We start from the raw sequence: 13,213 nt of genomic DNA, 5'->3' as shown, positions 1-13,213 counted from the left end.
GGGAGATGATGTTGTTTTATTTTATTTTTTAAGCACTAAACAGATTAGTTGGTAGCTTCCAGTTGCCGGCAGTGTAATTGTGCATACAAAGCAGGCATTCGTTTGTGCTGTCGTTTTTATTTTTTTTTCCCCTTTTTTATGCTGTGTCCCTGAGCTACTTTGGTTTCTAAATTCAGGCCTCACATATTTATCTGTGCCATTCAATTAGACCACATCCCCAATGCTGCTCTACAGTTTCACAGTATGTGGGAAATTTGGTAATTAAATGCATGCAAATGCTGCAAGAATAGAATAAATTAATTTTTCCTTAATATCAGCAGGCTATTCTGTGATGTTTCTGGAGATAATGTGACCAAGATACTACCTTTTCTCTCCCTCTCTTGCCATCTTTTTTGAGTCTTTATTGTTATTACTCTAGAAATGTATTGTCAAGTTTTTGGGAAAAGAGTCGCAGCTCCGGCTGCGCTGTGGAGTTACCCAGGGAGGGAGATCCATACTTGAATCTTTTGGATCTCCAAATAAAACCTGAGACGGAACCAGCATTTGGTTAAGTTTGCCAAGTGTGGTGCAGCTTTAGATTTGCAGGTGAATCAGAGCAAAGCAGTTGAGGAATCACCTGAAATCCCGTGGAAGGGCACTTTGTACCAGATGTTTTGGTTGCTGGGAATGCCCCAGCATTAAGCTCTGGGATCTGCAGGTATTCCTAAAAAAAGGCTCCGTTATTTCTACGCTGTGTTTATTCATGAAGTCCCTGTGATCCATAGAACGTTGTATTTCTTGGGGTCAGTGTATGCCCATTGCTGAGGTCGGGCAGACGTGTGTCAGCCCGTCCTTTGGGCCAGAACAGCCTCCGGCTCGGTGGTGGCTCTGCCTCTGTCAGCTCTTCCCGCAGGAAGAGCCCAAGGGCTGGAAAGACCATTGGTGGCTAGCACCATGCTAAAATACCTCAATTTTAGTGATTCAGTCCTATATCACAGTTTTCAAGGAATTTGAGTCTTAGAATGACAGAACAGTTTGATTGGAAGGGACCTTGAAGACCATCTCATTCTCCTCCCTGCCCTGGGCAGGGACACCTCCCCCCAGCCCAGGTTGCTCCAAGCCCCGTCCAACCTGGCCTTGAACACCTCCAGGGATGGGGCAGCCACAGCTTCTCGGGGCAACCTGCCCCAGGGGCTCACCACCCGCACAGGAAAAAGTCATTCTTCTTTCAGAGATTCCAAATGTCTAATACGTATTTTGTTGCTGTGTGCATGTTAGCTTTAAGATCTGACCTCCGTGGTGATCTGTTTTCCTTACTTGAAGGGACCTTATCCCACATAGCTTCTGGATTTTTTTCTGCACTGTACACTTGCAGTTATTTTGCCTTTCCTCTCAAATTTATTGCTGCTTTGGTGGTTGGGTTCCTCCCCAGCGTGTCGAGCCATGCTAGGGCTGGGTCCTGTTCCAGCCGGCAGCACTGCTCTTCCATCAGTTCCTGTGGTTCCTCTCCTCTCCTGGCCTCCTCCCGGGGTGTGAAAAGCTTGAGGAGGTACCGGTGGCTCAGAAATGCGATATATTCTTGCTGCTGGTTCTCGAGCGAGAGCTTGGCAAGAGGTGCAGAGCTGCAGAGGGTTCGTAGGCGTCTGGGTTTGGATGAACGAACGTCCCCGCAGCTCTGCTCCATCGTTGGAGCGGGGGCAGAGCGAGGTGCCCGTCGTAGGGACAGGGGAAAGTCCTGTCGGGGGTCTGTGCTCCTCGGCGGGTTGGCAGCTCTGTGCGGTCCTCTGCTGTGTTTTCTCACCCCGTCCCCTTCCCCTTTCTTCTCTTTCTGTCATGCAGAAGTGCTCGTTTGCCTTGCAGCAGCTGATGCAGAGGTCTAACCTGCATATTATGGAATTTCACTTTCAGAAATTAGTATTGTACTTGATGGAAGCCTTGTAAACTTATTTCATTCTTAAGGCCTGAGAGGAATAGAACCCCTGATAATTTTGTGTATGTGTGTGTATGTGTAAACCAAAAGGGTGAAATGTGCCTTCCCACAGCAGAGATGTGGAGATGAGCCCACCAAGTTCTTGGTGCTACCTAAGGAAGCGTTCAGAGTGCTCCCGACACAGCCGTTCCAACACGTGCCAAAGTCGGGCAGGAAACTTCTCCTTAACTGCAATAATATCTGATAGGACACTAATGAGCGTTTTTTCTGTTTTTTCGGAAGAACTCAGCATGTTGGCTGCTGCACTCTCCTAAACCCAGCCCCGGGTGACTCCTCCTTCATGTTGTATTCAGAGGAGTGCTTTGCTAATACCCTTCTTAGTGGCCCTCTTTAGATGCCACCAAACACCCGATCCCCACCCTGGGAATAAAGCTGACTTGGATTTTTTGTCTAATAATCAGGTTTTATCTAATCATTAGTTTGCTGGAGAGCAATGACTGGTGGAATAATTTTTGCAGGGAAATGGTAGTTTTGATAGAGTTGCTTTTCAGAACGGTTTCTGTAGTCTTGAGCAGAGCTTGTGTTCAGGAGGCACCTAAACCACGAGAGCCGTCAGCGTGGTGGCTGGAGATCAGGACTTGTGGGTGTTGGATGAGAAGCTCATCATGAGCGTGCAATGTGTGCTGGCAGGTGAGAAAGCCACCCGCATACTGGGCTGCATCCCCAGCAGTGTGGCCAGCAGGGCGAGGGAGGGGATTGTGCCCCTCTGCTCCGCTCTGGGGAGACCCCCCTGCAGTGCTGCCTCCAGCTCGAGGGGTCCCAACAGCAGAAGGACACGGAGCTGTTGGAGCGGGGCCAGAGGAGGGCACGGAGATGCTGGGAGGGCTGGAGCCCCTCTGCTGGGAGGACAGGCTGGGAGAGTTGGGGGGTTCAGCCTGGAGAAGAGAAGGCTCCAGGGAGACATTATTGTGGCCTTCCAGCTCGCCTGGAGCCCCTTTAGGCACTGGGGAGGGACTCTTGACCAGGGAGGGGAGCAATGGGACGAGGTATAGCGGCCTTGAACTAAAAGGGGGGAGATTGAGATGAGGTCTGAGGAAGAAGTTCTTGACTGTGAGGGTGGTGATCCCCTGGGGCAGGTTGCCCTGAGAAGCTGTGGCTGCCCCATCCCTGGAGGTGTTCAAGGCCAGGCTGGATTGGGCTTGGAGCAACCTGGGCTGGTGGGAGGTGTCCCTGCTCAGGGCACGGGGTGGCACTGCGTGGTCTTTAAGGTCTCTTCCAACCTGAACCATTCTGTGATGAGCTCTGCGTGCCAGTTCTGCTGTGATGTGGTGAAGCCGTGGGATGGGCAGGGATGGGATGGGCAGGTTCACTCGCCGCGCATCCCCCTGTAGCTGATGTTGGGAGTGGAGAGCAGCTGGTCTGCCTGTACCCCTCTGTGAGGACCTGGAGGGCAGGGCTGCCTCCGGCTCTTCAGTGCCGGCTGTCTGTCTGTCGTGACTGACCTTGTTCTGCCTGTGCTCTTTGCTCCCCGCAGAGCTGACCGGTCCGGGGTGCGACATAACTAAAGAAGCTGCTGCAGGATGAAAAGATGGCAGCACGGCTGCTCGCACCACCAGGCCCTGATAGTTTTAAACCCTTCACTCCGGAGTCTCTGGCTAACATCGAGAAACACATCGCAGAACTAAAGAAGAAGCAGCGTCCAAAGCAAGACAGCAGCCACCGGGACGACGATGAAGACAGCAAACCAAAACCAAACAGTGACCTTGAGGCGGGGAAGAATTTGCCTTTCATCTATGGGGACATCCCCAAAGGCCTGGTTGCTGTACCGCTGGAGGACTTTGACCCTTATTACATGACCCAGAAAGTGAGTCTGCAAGAAAGAAGTCACTAAACCGCCTCTTTCTTAGGAAATTGCAGGTTTGGGTATGGTTTGACTAGAAGACAAAGAATGGAGTCTTTGGATGGGGCTTGTTTGTTTTGTTATATATTTTTCTTTGAGGTTTAATAGAGATTATATGATCAATCTTTAAGCACCTGCTTGGATGGAATTGGAGAACAAGGTCTGGAAACTAAAAATACATAGAGTTGTGCTAATGTGCCAATTCTAACCATGAAGCCAATAAGAAGAATTTAATTGAGGGGGTAGCGGTTTTAAGCGTGTATTTCATTACTTGCGTGGAATTTGTCTGAACTTGATCGTTATGAAGCAGTGGCATATAGAATCATAACAAAACAGAAGTTAGATAAACTAATTACCTTGCTTTCATCATCGTAATTTTTATTTTTAAAATATTTACCTGTGAAATTAAGGTGACATGGGAGGAGGCATCTATGGGTGCCGTGATGTATTGAGAAATGAAGTGGTATCACGAGGGAATGGTGAGTAAGCTAAGACTGCTGGAAATGGAGGGGAGGGATCTTCTACTGATGAAATAAGGAAGAGCATGATCACTGATATTCTCAGAAGGCTAGATGGCTTAAAACTGAGGTTCTTCTCTACTGTTGCATTTCATTGCTTGCTTTGATAGAAATTTAATTTGAATAAGCTGAGATGATTACCGTCTGTATACCCCTCTGCTCATGGTGGGGGATTGGACTAGAAGACCTTTAAAGGTCTCTTCTAACCCAAACTGTTCTGTGATTCTGTAACTCTGGCTTGGCTGAGCCACTTGAGAAGCTGGACTTTGACCGTGTACGTGACAGCAGTTGTGATGTGACTGCTCCAAACTTGGATAGAATTGCTGTCATGGGAAATCAACAACTTGTCGTGGGTAACAAAGTGTTTTATGACTTTGTGTTGGGGCGGACGTTGCTTGCCACGCTCAGAAGCAATTCTGTGACTGGCAGGGCATTATTCACGTGAAATCAGCTGAATTTGCTGCTAATGTTGGGTATAACTGATCGTTCTTTTCTGCATTTACACTCGTGAGTTTAATGCTCGTTTGTTATGTTGGTGGTGGCAGGTACCAGCTCAGAACAGGGCTTCGAAATATGGAGATTTGTGCCATGCAGGCTGGTGTTCAGGTGGTGGTGTGCTAAAGGAGCTGCGTGGGCAGCTGCTGTCGCTGGTGAGAAGGTAGCTTACCTTATCCCCCAGAAATATTTTCTCTCTATTAAACAAAGATTTTTCTCTTTATCAAACAAACCTGGTGTTGCCTGGTTTTGGTGTGGGCAGGCTGGGGAAGGGAGACCTGCAGCTGGAGGGCGGTTCCCAGGATCTCTTTGGCTGTGTGGCCACTTGCAGCCAACCAGAGGAGGTGTGAAATGTGGCCGCAGCTCCGAGTGGGAGCCCTCTTGGTGTTCGCAGAGTTGAAGGGATGTGGGAGAACTGGGCTGTCTTCTTCATGGCTAAAACAGGAGAGCAGTGCTGAACGGCAGTGGCTGTTGCCACCTCCCGGAGCACTGGGCAGAGGCTTCGTGGTTGTCTTGGTGTCCCACCAGAAGTTGGAGGCAGAGTTTCCCCTTAACCGTCACGCTTCATCGGTCTCCGTATTTGCCTCCCAACACAATACAACAGGAGAGTTGGTGAGGGACTCCTTATCATGGAGTGCAGCGACAGGATGAGGGGGAACGGTTTTAAACTGAAAGAGGGGGGATTTCAATTAGGTATTGTGAAGAAATTGTTGAGTGTGAGGGTGGTGAGCCCCTGGGGCAGGTTGCCCCGAGAAGCTGTGGCTGCCCCATCCCTGGAGGTGTTCAAGGCCAGGTTGGACGGGGCTTGGAGCAACCTGGGCTGGCGGGAGGTGTCCCTGCCCAGGGCAGGGGGGGGAACACGATGAGCTTTAAGGTCCCTTCCCACCCAAACTATGCTATGATTCTATCAAGAAATCATGTTTAGGGAATGTGGCTTACTTTTCTCAACTTTGAAGGCATCTGTCATGTCTCCAGAAGAGGGCCGTCTCTGCTGCCTCACCGTGCAGGGATACGAGCTCTCGTCAGAGCTGGAGCAGCTGCAGATGGAGGGGAAGGTTCTGGAGATGGGAGACAAGCTCACACAGCCCTGCCAACCTCCTATTGCTGCTCTGTGAGAAGAGCCTTGCTCCCCCCATAAACACTGGATGAACATTTTACTGGCTCTGTTCCTCTTGCATCCAGTGTGGCCATAGCTTCGGTGTGCGCTCCTTCTCTGCTGCTTCAAATAGTCAGTGACTTCCCACAAAGAGTTTTTTTTAAGGCCATTAAAAAAGGCCGTTCTCTGAATCATCAGGAATTGCGAATCTGCTTGAATCATGGGAAGTTTTCCAAGATTTTTTTTTTTCCCCCTCTCCAGCATTTGCCAGAAGCTTTGCATCATAGCTCTTTTCTTTTAAAGCTAGACGTACAACATGCATAGGAACAAATCAGCTGGTTGCTTTTCCTTGCAGTAGGACACAGTGATCTTGGTTTATCTAAGGAAACTGAAACTGCATTTTAACTGAGGAGCTGAACTTCCCCGTGGCCTGATAACTGGTATTTAAAGGAGAAACAGTGTGACCTAGAAACAGAACCATGGCACAGGGAGTCAAAACTCGGGGTTCGGAGCCCAGCCCGGCACATGATGGTTTTGTCCGAGCTACTTCTCTCTGCTCAGTTTCATTTTGCAAACTGGGAGTGATGACTCTTAGGAGAATTAGGAAAGTCCCTTTGCTCACAGGTAGCAGATTTTCGAGCAGATTTAGGTCCTCTTTGTCTTTATGTAAGTACCAGAGAGGATTTTTTTCACGATTCTTTGTTTTGCGGATAGTAATCGCCTTCCAATTCCTGGCCTGAAGTACATGGTAGAAGCAATACTTGTCCATGATATTTGTTGTGGAAACCCAAAGCATTTCAGTTAAAAAAAACCTCAATAGGCAGGTACATGGGCTTCCTTGTTTACATGTGCAAACAAAATCTGGGGAAGCTGCCTATGTGAGCATCCCTAGCAATGAGAGCAAAGCAGCTCATTGCCCATAGTCTGATCTTCCGTCAGTGTTTGCTTAAGCAAGAGGTAGGGACCATCATCCTCTTTTATTTCCGCAACCTTAGTAGTATTTCTATTTTTTAATGTTTTTCCATCTTTTAGACCTCTCCTTCCTTCTCTTCCATTTATGGCCTGGGTTATCATTCCGGCTAAACAATTCTTCACCCTGTTCTTTCACATTGAACGCAACTTTTGCCAGGTTGTGGTCATTTCCCTCAAGTAGCTTCCATTTCGCTCAATTGGTATGAATCTCACACTTGCTACAGAAGAAGGTAAAGGTGCTCCTGCAGTGGCTCCATTTACGAGGCAGTAGAAGGTTGCTGAATATCCTGGGAACTGAGACTGTATGTAAGTTTAGGTGGATTGATTTCAATGGAAGAATCAACCCTGCAGTTGTAAAGACTGTCTGTACATCCGTGAACATCTGAGGCTAGAGCAGGACTGTGAGGTCACCTATACCTTGCAGATGAGCACCTGAGGATCTTCCCAGTGCGGATGTGCCAGTGGAGTGACTTGCAGCTTTGTCAGGTCACATGCACGGTTTGGAAAGGGGCCCTCCGGCCCAGAATGTCACCTTGACTGCGTGGAACTGGGGAAATACGGGGGGTGAGAGCCCAGCTGGTGGGAGGCACCTTTGGCTCTAGCATGTGCCTCAAGGAGTCTTCACTGATGACTTCTGTAGGGCGAGGTAGTGGCCCTACAAGGTCACGATGCTGTTAGTGGGGTTTGCATTTCAGTGAAGTCACTGAAACAGAGGGAGGAATTGGGACCATCTGAAAACTCAGACTTTTATCATTATTTCCAAAAGCTAATTACCTTTTCCAGGTCTTGTGTGTTTAACGTTATTTTTTCTTCCACTCCATCTGGGGAAGGACAGGGATGATTTTCCATCTAATACCTTCTGGCTGGATCGCCGGGCCCAGAGAGTGGTGGTGAATGGTGTTATAGCCAGTTGGTGGCTGGTCACAGGTGGTGTTCCCCAGGGCTCAGTGTTGGGGCCACTCCTGTTTAATATCTTTATTAATGATCTTGACAAGGAGATTGAGAGCACCCTCAGTAAGTTTGCAGACGTCACCAAGTTAGGTGCAAGTGTTGATCTTCTTGAGGGTAGGAGGGCACTAAAGAGGGATCCGGACAGGCTGGATCGATGGCCTGAGGCCAACAGAATGAGCCTCAACAAGGCCAAGTGCCAAGTCCTGCACTTGGGCCACAACAACCCCATGGATGCTACAGGCTTGAGGTGGAGTGGCTGGAAAGCTGCCCGGTGGAGAAGGACCTGGGGGTGTTGGTGGACAGCTGGCTGAATGTGAGCCAGCGGTGTGCCCAGGTGGCCAAGAAGGCCAGTGGCATCCTGGCCTGTATTGGGAATAGCGTGGCCAGCAAGACTAGAGAAGTGATTGTCCCACTGTACTTGGCACTGGTGAGGCCACACCTTGAGTACTGTGTTCAATTTTGAACACTGCAGTATAAGAAGGACATTGAGGTGCTAGAGAGGGTCCAGAGAAGGGCAATGAAGCTGATGAACGGGCTTGAGAATAAGTCTTATGAGGAGCGGCTGAGGGATTTGGGGTTGTTTAGTCTGAAGGAAAGGAGGCTGAGGGGAGACCTTATCGCTCTCTACAACTGCCTGAAAGGACGGTGTAGAGAGGTGTGTGCTGATCTCTTCTCACAAGTTACAACCGATAGGACAAGAGGGAATGGCATCAAGTTGCGCCAGGGAAGGTCTAGGTAAGACATTAGGAAAAACTTGTACACTGAAAGGGTTATCAAACATTGGAACAGGCTGCCCAGGGAAGTGGTTGAATCCCAATTATTGGATGTGTTTAAAAGCCGTCTAGATATGGTGCTCAGGGACATGGGTTAGAAGTGGGCCTGGTAGAGTTAGGTAACGGTTGGACTTGATGATCTTAAAGGTCTTTTCCAGCCACAACAATTCTATAATTCTCCTTTTATATTCCCCTCCCTGAACAGGATAGCAGATATGTTGGAGTGGGGCCGGAGGAGGCCCTGGAAATGCTGCGAGGACTGGAGCCCCTCTGCTGGGAGGACAGGCTGGGAGAGTTGGGGGTGTTCAGCCTGGGGAAGAGAAGGCGAAAAAGGGGAGAGCTCAGAGCCCCTTCCAGTGCCTAAAGGGGCTCCAGGAGAGCTGGGGGGGGACTCTGAATCAGGGAGGAGAGCCATGGGTCGAGGGGTAGTGGCTTTAAACTAAAAGAGGGGGGATTTCAATTAGGTATTGTGAAGAAATTGTTGAGTGTGAGGGTGGTGAGCCCCTGGTGCAGGTTGCCCTGAGAAGCTGTGGCTGCCCCATCCCTGGAGGTGTTCAAGGCCAGGTTGGACGGGGCTTGGAGCAACCTGGGCTGGTGGGAGGTGTCCCTGCCCAGGGCAGGGGTTGGAACTCAATGATCTTCAAAGTCCCTTCCAACCTAAACCATTCTGTGATCTCTCCAGTAGGCTTAAAAGGAGCAGGAGAGGACCCTGCCCCTCCTCGCTCTCCTCCCTGCTCTCACGGCAGAATGAAGTGAGGGGAGCGTTCTCCCCCCGTCCTTCCTGGGCGTTGGATGGAGCGCAGTATGCCACAAGTTGTTTGCTGTTGTGTGGCCGTTCATGAGACGACAGATGACAGTACGGCTTGTGTCCAGTCCCAAGTGTCGCGGTGGCACGCAGAGCGCTCGGCTGCGGTCAGCGTGTGCCGCGTGTGGCACGGGCAGGAGGCAAGAGAGTCTCTGCTGCAATTGCCGACGTGGCTGCAGCCCACTGGGATGAGCAGAAGGGAGGAGAATTGCTTCCGCTTCAGAGGCAGAGTGAATTTCCTTACGTAGGCAGGCTGTGATGTCGTTAAAACTGAAGTCCAGATTAGATTCTCAGTATTGCATGTGGAACAATCTTTATTTTTTTAAAATACATCTTTCGGGAATTTTTTATTTGATACATTTCAGAAAATGTCAGGGTTTTTCCTACGTTGGACTTGAAACAAGAGGTTAAAGCAAGAGCAAAATGCAGCAGATACTTTTCTCCCCTATAAGCTTTTCAGTGGTGAAAAATAAGTTACTAATAAAGGATAAATTTGTCCCCTTTTGGTGGGGGAAGTAAAAATAAATATTAAATAACGTGGTTTCTCTATTAGGAAGTATACCTCTGTAAGCCAAAACAGACTTGAAAAATATTTTGCGTTGACGTTTAATTCTGTATATACTTCTTCAGCCTACAGGGTGCCAGAGTTCCCTGTAAATTAATTTTGAAAATAGCTGTGTTAAAGTGACTTGCTCAGGGTGTCATCAGAAAGTCGTCGCTCTCTCCTGCTCAGCACTGCGAGTAAGGCAGTCATCACTTACCGCTGTAGGAACATGGCTCCATATGTTCTTAGGCTGTTCATAAAGCTGTTTTTTTTCTTAAATCTTCTGCCCACTCCTCCTCACTTTTCAGCCATTACAGAAATGCTTAATGTAAAACCCGCATGAAGCAAGAGTATTTTAAATCTTCATAGGAGTGGAACACTTTTTGCCATCACCCGATCAATTCTGTCGTGCTCTTCACCACAGCTGCTTTAACACACTATTTTTCAAACTGGTTTAGAGAAGGCTTCTCTTTTGTCATCTTCCTTCTTTTTACATCAGAACTATTTTTGGGGTTTCTGTAAAGTGTAGATGTCTGGCCAGTGTTAGGAAAGCTAAAGCGGACAGAGCCTTTTTCACACCTCTTTAACAACAAACTGAGACCTTTGGAAGTTCAACCAACCTTCATCTCTTAGAAGAAGACTGCAAAATGCCGTTCTCCAGGTATTGCCTTTCTCCGAGTTTTGAGTTTTGCCTCAGCAGATCTTAAAAGGGCTTAAAGATGTTCTTGGATCTGAACCAGCAAACGTTTTAAGAGCATGCAGCCATTTTGAAATTAAGTTTTAATATGTCAGCAGCGTAAAGAAAAACTAAGATAAGGTTTTAAGTGGCCAAACACTTATTGGCTTTTGTGCTCTTCTTTCTATTGACAAGGCCAAGCAGAGATTTACCCAGGATTTTATAGGACACACGGGGGGAACTGGAGCAGCGGATCTGGGAACCATCAGAATCGATGAGCAGGCTGGAGCACACGGCACCTGGTTGGGGTCAGGGTGGTACTGAGAGCTATGGTGGGCTTTATGGACAGGAGTAGGTTCAACAAGTGTTACGTTCTGAAAAAGAGAAAGCTGGGCAGAGCATAGAGGAGCAGTCAAGGAGCTGCCCTGTGTGAGGTCATGTAGTAGATGATGGACCAAGCTGGCAAGCAGAACGTGGAGATCATCTTTGGTAGGCGATTGCCCTGATCATTGGAGGAAACAGCCCATATTACAACAGAGAACACCACATTTCTGGGTCGATCCCTATTGAAAATATGTGTTTCCATGTAACCCTGCAGTGTGCCAGGGCAGGTGGACTCTGACCCCCTCATACACCTTCCCCGACTGCGTCCGGCTTGCTCTTCTTGCACAGGTCTAGAGCCTTGGGGTTGGTTTCCATCCTGTGTGCATGTTCCCGCATGAAGAATGGTGTTACTGATTTCTCCTGTGTAGAAATGGAGGTGTAATGAGACTGAGCCACCTCATGGAAACACTGCATGGGTTTTTTTCGAAATTTCTGTCCAGCTCAGTCACATTGGAGATTTCATTGCTTAAAGGATGTGGTAGAGCTGAGAGCTCGGTGTTGTGCTCGGGACGCAGCTGGAGCCTGTGAGCATCCCTTTGTGGTGGGTGTCCTGCTCCGAAGGCTCTGCAGGAGACAGTGAAAGATTTAAAAATGAATGGTGTGTGAGTCTTGAAAAGTTGGTGGTGTTGGGGAAGGAGGGACAGCTGGTTCTTAAAATCAAGTGTCCCTGTAGTCCACAATTTTGAAAAGCTTACAGCCTTTTGGAATATTGCTACGTGCCAAGGTAATCTGCTCATTAATTCTTGATGCTGCAATTTAAGGGCTGTCCGGGGTTGTCTTTAAAGTGCTTTTGTTGGGAGACACATTAGTGGTTCTGGTAACTAATCTTTCTCACTCGGTGCTGGACCACAATCTGATTTTGATTTCCGTTGCAAATAATTTACCGCTCAATGGTCTAATTTAGCCAAATGAGCTAAAATCCGTTGTTTCACTTACTAGGAGGGAAATGACAAATTTCATGAGTGAGTCCCCTGGGGAAGCACAGTGACGGCGCTGGCAGAAAGCCCTGGTGGGTTCCCTCGTGCCAAGCGGAGGGCTGGAGCCGGAGAGCGAGCCCACGGCGAGTCCGGCCTCGCTCCATCCATCGGCCTCCCTGACCCTGCTGCATCCCGCAGGGAATGTTGCATGGGAAAGTGGTGCTGGGGAAGGGCCTCTGGCTTCTCAGTGTGCACAAATTTCCTTTTTCTCACTCCGTGCCGAGCAGTCGGTGCATTGACTGTGTGGGTATTGAGCAGCTCCAACTCTAATTGTAGGTGCCCTGTCCCTGGAGGTGTTCAAGGCCAGGTTGGACGGGGCTTGGAGCAACCTGGGCTGGTGGGAGGTGTCCCTGCCCAGGGCAGGGGGTGGCCCTGGATGACCTTTAAGGTCCCTTCCAACCCAAACCATTCTGTGATTCTAATTCTGCCTCTCCAGGTGGCTACGTGTGGTTCTCCCGGTCGTTTCTGTATTTTAGGGCTGATGATGGAGAGCGGAGATCAATTCTACCTCACCTTTATGTGATTCATTCCACAGGTTTTGTATAAATTAGCGAACCTTAACGTCTCGCTAATTAAAGGCAACAAGAGCACATGACTGTGCTGGGATCTGGCGCAGTGACAAGGGATGTGCTCAGAATTGTCCTGAGAGGGGACAGTGGGTGTCCGGCTTGTGTTTGCGGGGGAGGGGGAGAACCTCAACTGGGACATTTTCTTTCTGCTGACCTGTGGATGTTTGCTTGTGGCTGAGGTTTGGTCTGGTAAAGCCATGGCTGGTCGTGGGAGCCCGTAGCGAGGTTTGGGGCGCAAGCTCTGTGCCAGAGGGATGCTCCCGTGCGCCGGGGCATGGCTGGGGGTCGGGGCTCCGCTGCCAACTCTGCTCCCGTGTCAGGTCTGCAGCGGGACCCAGCTCTTGTCTGTCCGATACAGATAATGGCGCTTCTGCCCTCACAGGGTGAGTGTCTCTCTTGTCGGGGGGGAGATCTTTCCTCTGTGCTTCTGAGGTGTCAAGGAAACGGACGGTTTGGAGTAGAATTATTCATGACGTACCGGTAGGTATGTTTTACCGTAATGGCAGCTTCATAAAGGAGATTATTCTTTTAAAACAGTAGAAAATGCTATTTTTTACCATGGAAGATGTTCGTCTTTTTTTTGTACAATTCATGCTTTGATTTTCATGCATTAACTCTCTCTCTCTCTCTTTCTCTCTGTCTTT

At 49.0% G+C, this 13,213-nt stretch overlaps 1 protein-coding gene across 1 annotated transcript in view; it reads left to right on the top strand.

The window, feature by feature from the left end:
* The first annotated feature begins 3,497 nt into the window (after positions 1-3,497).
* The window catches only part of SCN8A (sodium channel, voltage gated, type VIII, alpha subunit), a 48,432-nt gene continuing 38,716 nt past the window's right edge, over positions 3,498-13,213 (top strand). Inside the window, 2 exon segments of the mRNA XM_009883170.1 lie at positions 3,498-3,773; positions 7,634-7,670. Of these exon segments, the coding sequence (XP_009881472.1) occupies positions 3,498-3,773; positions 7,634-7,670 (313 nt within the window).

This window comes from Charadrius vociferus, unplaced genomic scaffold (genome assembly GCF_000708025.1).
Source record: "Charadrius vociferus isolate BGI_N301 unplaced genomic scaffold, ASM70802v2 scaffold564, whole genome shotgun sequence".
NCBI lineage: Eukaryota > Metazoa > Chordata > Aves > Charadriiformes > Charadriidae > Charadrius > Charadrius vociferus.
Note: the sequence above shows the minus strand (reverse complement) of the source record. Positions and strands in the feature narration are given on the sequence as shown.